This window comes from Dermacentor silvarum, chromosome 8, assembly GCF_013339745.2.
Source record: "Dermacentor silvarum isolate Dsil-2018 chromosome 8, BIME_Dsil_1.4, whole genome shotgun sequence".
Taxonomy (NCBI): Eukaryota; Metazoa; Arthropoda; class Arachnida; order Ixodida; family Ixodidae; genus Dermacentor; species Dermacentor silvarum.
Window position 1 is genome coordinate 134,294,016 of NC_051161.1, and position 9,062 is coordinate 134,303,077.

General features: G+C 43.5%; 1 protein-coding gene across 1 annotated transcript; it reads left to right on the forward strand.

The window, feature by feature from the left end:
* The first annotated feature begins 1,065 nt into the window (after positions 1–1,065).
* Positions 1,066–7,799, forward strand: LOC125947726 (uncharacterized). The gene is made up of 4 exons (XM_049672981.1): positions 1,066–1,393; positions 2,237–2,340; positions 6,079–6,290; positions 7,785–7,799. The coding sequence occupies exons 1-4, from the start codon at positions 1,314–1,316 to the stop codon at positions 7,797–7,799; spliced, it is 411 nt and encodes a 136-aa protein (XP_049528938.1). The 5' UTR covers positions 1,066–1,313.
* The last annotated feature ends 1,263 nt before the right edge of the window (positions 7,800–9,062 follow it).

Here is a 9,062-nt window from a genome sequence, read left to right on the forward strand (position 1 = left end):
AAAGTTACGCATAAAAATATTCCCTTCTTCCACACCAAATGCACAAGACTTTGTGACTGCTTGCACGCCAAATGCCCCTAAAAGTGGAAACATTAAGCAAGGGCCATCATGAATAGGCCCACGCCCCATGATACGAGCTGCATAAATATGACGAACACATGCACACTGCACAGTGGATACACACAGATCATATTTACTTGTCCATATGAAAAACAGTGCATTTTTTCAGTTCACGTATGGTTTACATCATAGAAACGGCACTAGAGCAAAGGACTATAAGCCACCAATAGGGCTGCAAACACATCGTACACCAGCGCACATTTGTTTCACACACCACACAGGACACATGCACGCTGCAGACATGTTTTTTTAGGAGGAATCTTCACGAGCCGCACCATAAACACAGAAGGTACGGACGACAGGAGCAAAACCCGCGCACATTCAACACACCGACACGAAAGGAAATGCGGACGATACGGGTGTAACCTGCGCCACACGAGCTATCAACCCTCGTGGATTTGATCCTTTCCGCCTGAAACAGTCACAACGCGCACGGAAACATCGAACACTGCACATCTGTACCTCCGATATTGTGTCAACAATTCCTGAGGCTGCAATTCATGTTGACGACATCAGAAAGTTATCTAAAATAATTGACGGCGTAGGAAAAGTAGGCAGCATCGCTAAACATCATGGATTGGCTTCGAGACAGCTTCGAGACAGCCCAAACCGTTCAAATCAGGCCACAGTGACGGCTTGCTAAGGATAACGTAAACTAATCTCGAAGGCCATGCTTATGCTGGCTGCAGACGGCGGAAGCAATTCAATGGTAAAATACGTTTTAAAATTTCTTTCTACGCTAAACTATAGTGTAAAATGTAGATTGTTCTACGGTTATTTTGTCTCGCAACACCTATACGTAGTTGTGTGTAATCCGGCACAAAATTTTAGTATGCGAGTGTACTGGTTAATATTTTTGTCATCACAGAGGCCACAACATTCTCACAAGTATGCAGGTGGCGCTCTGTGATGGTGGTCGTATGTGCGGGGTGCTACGAGCGTCGCGTTTGCTTGATCGTGTGTTTTTGTGTTTGCTATTATGAAGTAGGTCGCAGTTAGCGTGCACAGAAGTGCCTGAAGATACCTTGTGCCATGCTGCAAACTCGCCGTATGCGTGGCGCGCCAGGCAAATGTGGCCCAACGATTTTATGCCGTGGAGTGCGGCCTCTTTGTTTTCGTTCTGGAAAGTTGGGTGGACGTCGCAAAGAAATAATGTGTGTTAGCGCGCCTCAGCTCGTCCACTACGCTGCGGCATGTATGCGGGGAGTAACATCGTCGACGCAGCACCGGCAACTTGGAGAGCGCTTCGCGACCGCGTCGTACCATTCAAAAGGTAAGTAATCATGCTGGCTAACTACACGCGTGTTGTGTGAGCTTCTAGTTGTGTGCATAGCGTGCGCGAGCGTATGAAATGGAAGTCCCGCGACAACAGTGATACCTGTGCTGATGCTTGCTGAACGCTGGTTGTCAGCACTTAGTTACGCAAGTTTATTGCTTCGATGCGAAATTGAAAATCTTGATAAGCGTTTTCTTCCGATGAGAAATATAACGTTCGAAAATAATCGTGTTGATCATGTGCGTGCGGCGCGTGAGCTCCCGCTTTTCTGCTGAAGTTGCATAATAACGACTCATTTGCCTCTTCACCGATTCTTATTGCAATGACGTTTCCTTGCTTACATGGCAAGGAAACTTGTTTCATATCTACTTATCCAAGGAAACTTGTTTCCTTGCCATGTTTCCTTGCCTCGACGTTGTAAATAATATCTGCTTATGAAGTTTTCGGTTTACGACAGTTTTAGAGAGAAAAAAATTAAGCAATCACAGCTTGCTACTAGTCCAACTTACTTTTTAAGACAAGATGTTTTGACATACCTTATACGTAACTAAACATGACAGGGGAAAGTTAAACTGAGTCATGAAAAAAAATGAATTGTTTTGTAAACAAGCATTTCTTTGCTATGTGCTGCTGCGTGTCAATAATTTTACTGTGATCAAAGGATCCCCATTATCAAGACATTCATCAGTGACTTCTATTTTGTGCTCTGTTGCCACCCTGCAATAATGCAAACATTGTTTTTGGGACTATATTTAGATGATCCATGCATATCTAGACAATTTGACAGCTTTATAAAGCTGTGTGCAACTGCTATAAGTTAACACAGATCTTACTTTATAGTGGCGAGGCTGTGACCCATAACAGTGCCCACATAACGGAGGAGCCACCAGACCCCTTGGCTATGCCTGCCGTAGTGCAACGTGTAATCTGGATGGTCGGGTCAGGTATGTATGTAGTGTACGTGTTCCAAAAAGTAGCATCTTGGTATCATAAGTTAATCGACATTAGTCAACACAGCTTACTAAATAGGCCAAATATTTATGCAACTTGCTGTTTATTTGTGTTCATAGCTGTTATGCACACCTTAATGTGTTCTATATAAAAGTAGACCTAACATGTCCTGATGTTAAGTATTTTTTCTTGCATAAATCGCTTGGCAGCAAGTTATATTTTAATTTTGCTTAGTACACACTATTTATCACTTTTCATTTTGGTTTTCTTGTTTTGAAACTGTTTCCTATGCTGTAGGATTTTATTTCCGAATTTTTAGTGTTTACACTACACTCTTGTGCAGCTTCTCCGCATATAAGAATTCAAAGTGTAATGGGCCAAATATGTCATAGGTGTAAGCACACAGTGTGCTTACCATTGTTTAACATTCATATTCACAATTATTTCTGTCTTGTTCCAAGAATAACTGCCACTGGAAAATACACATTTGATGAGCTCAAACTTCTTGCAATGATACATTAAGGCCAGTATTCACTGTATTGCAGTTACTACAGTTCTGAAGTGTTTTCTAGTAAGCTTGCTTTTTTCTCTCCCGTTTAATATTCTTGGCAAGATATCCCCATTCATGCAAGTAGGCATTGTAGCACTTGCGAGTCTATGTTTAGTTACATTATTTTTCTCTTTTTTTCAAGTCAATACAGCATAGAACACATAGCTAACTGGTAGGTAGTTCATTGTATGGATGCTCTATTATTAAAAAAGCACACTATTTCGCACATGTCTGCTTCCTCTTGCCATATTTGCTGGTTATTGCAATGTTGCTCGTCAAGTGAATTTTATTTCAACTACATCATACAGAACACTCTTATTAGCTTTAGTGTAATTTTAATAGTGACAATCAACCAACAAGCCCTAATTCTACAGCTGCCAAGAAGTATTTCTAATACTTTTGGGTCCCTTTCCATATTTTCTGTTTCATCCTGTGTATTTGGTCAGCACAGTGGGCACACGGTCTATTCATTCTGCTTGGCGCTGCTCAGGTCAGGATATGTTCAACCTGCAAGTCCAAATTATAATGATATGTGTAAGACTTCATTTACTGGCTGGATGAATTGAAAAAAGTATTACATCTAATTCTAAGAGTATTTTTGTCAAAAATACCAGTGTCTAGAACAAGCATCATATGCACTGCAACTCTTATAGTTTTAAGTTAGGTAGGCAAATATCTATAGGTATGTATACTTGTGCATATACTTTCTACATATTGGCTAGTGTTTTAGCTACACGAAACAGCCTATGTTGTCACTACTCTCAAGTGAAATTTATGGTTGATGCGCCGCTTGTTTTTGTTGTGCACTTACACTTCTGTGGTGTCTTAAGCACTGTAGATGCCTGACAGCTGAAGTATTGTAGCAGTAGACAGTTTTAGTTTAGCGTACGCTATGTCATTGCGTACGATATAAAATAGCGGGTCATCACTGCGCATGTGCAGAACGCTATCCGACCGATAGCGTATAGCGTATGCATGCTATTTCTCAGATTTAGCATTACCGTCTGTGCGTGGTTTGCGTAGTTTACGTTAAACATGGCGGTGGTCCCCGCTGCCCGCTTTGAATTGAATTTGGCGTGGCTCTTGCAGAATTCGCTTCGTTCGTAGCAAATGACTGTGTAAACAGCTTTCGCTTACCGTCAGGCCGCTTTGACAACAGTGTAATATGGTTAACCTTGTGGAGTTTTCGAGATCGCTTCTCGTTTCGAACGACACGAAGCCTAACGAGGGAAACCTTCGAGATATGTCAGCGCCACCTGTCAGTGAAGTTGAGAGATAGGTGCGACGATGGCATATGGCCTCTGAGATCGGAAGATCTCGCAGGCCAACTAAAACTGTAATAAATGTGTGCTGTTTAGCGTACGCTGTACTATAGCGTATAGGCGTACGCTATTAGTTGCATATGCTTTACTAAAACTGTCTAGTGTCGAAGCTAACTGGCACTTACTATTGCTACAGTATGCCGACAGATACCTCTCACCGTATTTGTGCATTTTCTAAGGACCAGCCGTGTTTGCTAGGTGAAATTTGTAGTGTACGTATGAGTTTGCCGGTCAGTCCATGTAACTTTTCAGGATAGAATTTACTTGGGGAGGAAAAGCCTACCATACAACATGACTCCTGCTAACTGACCATTTATTTTGATGGAAGGATTAAAAATAGCAACACTGGATGTGTGCTTATGTTGTGCACAATTTCGTTCAGAGGGAAGGCGTAAGTTGTAATATAAAGGCATAAAATCACAATAATTGGTATTTGTGTAAAAAGGAAAGTAAATATGGGGGGGGGGGCGCAGACTAACTTCAATCACTTGTCATCTAGAAAGGACGCCTTTTATTTCATGAATTGATCATGGGGTCTGGCTCGCATGTCTTGTTTATGTGGTATGCCTCACTGATCTCTCGTGTCAATTTTTCACCGTAGGTGAAAACAGATGATCTTAATCCAGCCTGAAGTCCTATCACGGCAATGCACGGCCAAACTGGACGAGCAAGCTGGTCTCTTGAGTGAAATATGGGAATTTATTTGGCACATTTAGTTACCGGCCAGTCTGCTCTGTGTACATTTGACCAGGTGTGGAAGAAATACAGTGAGCTGCCTCTCGTACACACTAGACAAATTTGGTGGTATCTTTAACCAAGCAAACCTCTCTTGCCTGCTCGCCTCTCTGAATTCACTTGTGAACTGTCGTGCATATCCTGCCTACTTAATTTTTCGCTGGAAATGTGCGTGCATTGCAGTCCACACGAGAACTGAGGGTTGCTGAGTTAAAAGATGCAACCCAATTTTTCTTGTGTTCGTCAGGGGTAGCATAGTCTGTTCCTTTGATCATGTATATATTCAGTCAAATGTACATGGGACAGACTGGCTGGTGCCTCAACATGTGCCCAGGAGGGCACCATAATTCACTCAAGGGAAAAATATGTTCATGCCACTTGACGATGCACTGACACGACTGGTGCTGCGCGCCAGATTTTGATTGTTCATCTATGGCAACCAATTGACCATCAAAATCAGTGACAAATACCACATTAAGGAAATGGGACATGTGTCATTTGTAGAGATACAAGCTGTATTTTGGCTATCACTAATTGCTGAGAGGGTGATTAGAGACAGTTACTAGGAGAGCTCTTCATCTGGTTGGCTGGCACAAACTGTACCTGTTTCTGCACTGCAAAAAGCTGAAAAACTCTACTTGGACTCACTGTAACTGCTATTTAAAATAAATTCGAAACAGGGTAAGCAATATAATTTTGTGTGCAGCCCCCACATTAATGCCACTGGACGTACCTGCTATTTCAGGTTAGATTTATCGCACGGTTAGACATATTTCTTTTTGCTACCAGCACTTATTGACATAAAACTGATGGCCTATTGCACAAGCAATAAAAGCACATAAAAACGCTTGGAGTAATGTCAAATTTAAGTAGGTTCATGTAAACAAAGCAAATTAATAGCTTTAATAAGAAAGTTGTGCAGACTGGGTAGGAATAGAACCTGGAGTGTGAAAGGAGCAGGCTTCCCTTACGCCACGGCAGCTCTTTGGTTCTGGCTGACTTAAGGTGTGCCTAGTGCGTGTCACACTGTGCACGTCACATTGCAGCCATTTGGTTGACTAAAGGTGCTTTCACGTTCCCACACGTAAGCAGTCTTAATGTGTCTCTGCCTTCTTTTATTTCAGGTACACCTAGGAAATGTTGTATACATTGGCAACCAAAACTGGGGCCTGGTCCAGTGCCATTGCCGGGATTCCCTGTTCTGCAAAGAACTGGCATAACTGATGTGGGGAGCCCTGGCGCTCGGCTTAGGAGCGTCACAGGGGCTCCTGGTCGGTGCTTGAAAGACGGCAATGCTGCTGAGAAGCCGACATTGCGCCCCGATAAATTGGAAGCTGTGGGTAGTAAGTATCATTGACATTTTTTCAAGTTTTGTAATGTTTGTAACAATGCATGTATTGCACCAAAATGATTAACTTTTCAGATGCATTTGATGCATATCTTTCGAAATGTGGTGCCCCTGAGTAGAAAAAATCATCTTCTCATGCTTGGTTTTGGCCGAGCGGTTGAATCGAGTGACAAAGTTTTTCGCGTTTAGGTAGCCCAAGAAGAAACAAAAGCAGAATTAACAAACCAGTTTATTTGTGGCTACTCATGAGTTGCATTTCTTTGTTTAAAAGTGCCTGCGAAGTGGCGCTAACCTACTTATCAGGTCCAGAATTTTCGATTAACACCGCTTCCAAAAGCTCGCATTCTAATTTGGTTTTTCCACGGCCAGAACTTCCGTATTCGTCATCCGCGGATAGCAACGACAACTTTTGCAGTGTAGAGCAATATTCAACCCTTCTCCCAATATGTAACACCTGTAGCGTAGTTGTAGCCGGTCGTTCAGGCACTGAATTGCAGTGCAGATGTAGGCAACAACAGAAGAGTCAACACGAGAGACATGCGGCAACTCTTTAACAAAAAGCTTAATTTTTGCTGGCCCATGTTTATAGCCGTCAGTCACTGCATTGCACATGCGCAATTCGCACCCTTAGGAAGAAAGTAAACTGACAAGTGTACAGAAGGTGTGCTGATACACATAGAGCCAAGTCGCGAAATCTTTTCAGCCTCAATTATTTTACTTGTTAGTTGATCACCGCTTCTGCTGGAAACAGTACACTGAGCAAACGACGGTTCACAGTCACACGAACTGCAATGACATTCAAGCCTACTGTCACGCACATTTTTCTTGACATTGTATGAGTGTTCTCTCAGCCGGTGATTGATACTGTGTCCCATTTGACCTATATACTGTTTACCACAAGGGGGGTACAATAAACCACGTTGCTAACACAGGTGACAAACGGAATTTGGTGTTTTGTTGCATATGTGTGGCGTGCTGTGACATTGCCTTTGATTACACAACTTTAGAATGATATGCAATTTTCTTGATATTGTGAGAGCTTATGAATGTAGGGTATGACAGCCAGTTTTATGTCAGATTCAGTGACCACATGACCTCTACTCTGAAAAGCGCATGCACCGAGTGGTTGCCATGTGATCACTCCATCTGACAGACTTAAAGTGGCTGTCATATCATACATTCATAAGCTGTCTCACAGTATCGTGAAAACTGCAGATCGTTCCAAAGTTAAAGTTGTCTTCTTTGCACCTCAGAAGCTTATAAAGTTGTGCAATCAAAGGAAATGTTTCAGCGCAGCACACAAGTGCAACAAAAAGCACAAAAATCTGTTCATCACCGATGTTAGCAACATGAATTACTGTAGCCCTCTTTCTTGTGGTAAACAGTGCATAGGCCACACAGGACGCCGTATCAATGACCAGCTGAGAGAACACTCTACAATGTGAAGAAAAACGTGCATGACAGTTGGCTTGCATGTTGCAGTTCATGTACCTGTGAACCATTGTTTGCTCGGTGTACTGTTGTCAGCAGTAGCGGTGATCAACTAACACGTGAAATTATTGAAGCTGAAAAGATTGCGCGACTTGGCTCTGTGTGTGTCAGCATCTGTACACTTATCAGACAGAGTTGACCTTCCTAAGGGTGTGAATTGCGCGTGTGCAATGTGATGAGTGACGGCTATAAACATGGGTCGCTGAAAATAAAGCTTTTTGTTGGAAGTCAGCACACGTCTATTGTCTCGTCTTTTCTGTCGTCAATATATGTGCTGCAATTCACCAATATGTTGTACCAACAAGTCAAATTTATCACTCACTCATTGGAACTTTCTTTCATCACGAATGAAATGTGGTTTTCGTACCGTGGTAGAGCATTCACATCATTTGTTAATTTTTCTTTTCTTCAAAGACTGAACTGGATGTAACAAGCAGCCGTGGCATTGCAAGGAAGCTTTATGTTAAAGGAATATGTTGATACTGTAGTGAAGAAGAAGAACAGGGAGCAAGCAGTAGTGGGGCGCTCTCATAGATGTAGGGCGCGAGCGCAGATCACGAGCTCTTGGCGTTGAGACCGTTGCTCTCTGGCGACTGAACTGGTTTTTCTTCTTCTTCTTCTTTCTGGGGTTTTACGTGCCAAAACCAGTTCTGATTATGAGGCACGCCGTAGTGGAGGGCTCCGGATTAATTTTGACCACCTGGGGTTCTTTAACGTGCACTACAACGCAAGCACACGGGCGTTTTTGCATTTCGCCTCCATCGAAATGCGGCCGCCGGGGCCGGGATTCGATCCCGCGACCTCGTGCTCAGCAGCGCAACGCCTTAGCTGACTGAGCCACCCCGGCGGGTGAACTGGTTTTTCGCCTGCCGCTTGCCGTCAGTAAATCTCCTTATCAAAGTGGTGGAGGTGCGGGGTACCCCCTTCAAACCTGGAACTCCGAAGCCGGACGTTGCCCACCACTGCTCCGACAATGCCTGATGACGCCACCCAGCAAGACGCGGCCCAAGCTCCATCGGTCATCGTGTCAAGCGCGCTGCGTCAGCGCGATCCCGCTTTCTTTAGCGGCACCGATGACTATGACGTAGAAGATTGGCTAACGTCGTTTGAAAGGGTGAGCGCGCACAACAAGTGGGACGACGCTACAAAACTACGCAGCGTCCTGTTCTACCTAACACACGTCGCAAACCTCTGGTTTCGTAACCATGAGTCAGACTTCGCCAATTGGACGGCTTTCAAGACGAGCTTCGCGGAAGTGTTCGGTCGCCC

Excerpts from the sequence above, each read along its gene's own strand:
- LOC125947726 (XM_049672981.1), top strand. The coding sequence starts at position 1,314 with ATGTATGCGGGGAGTAACATCGTCGACGCAGCACCGGCAACTTGGAGA. Across the intron at positions 1,394-2,236 it reads CGCGTCGTACCATTCAAAAG|TGGCGAGGCTGTGACCCATA; the intron begins GTAAGTAATCAT and ends CTTACTTTATAG. Across the intron at positions 2,341-6,078 it reads AATCTGGATGGTCGGGTCAG|GTACACCTAGGAAATGTTGT; the intron begins GTATGTATGTAG and ends CTTTTATTTCAG.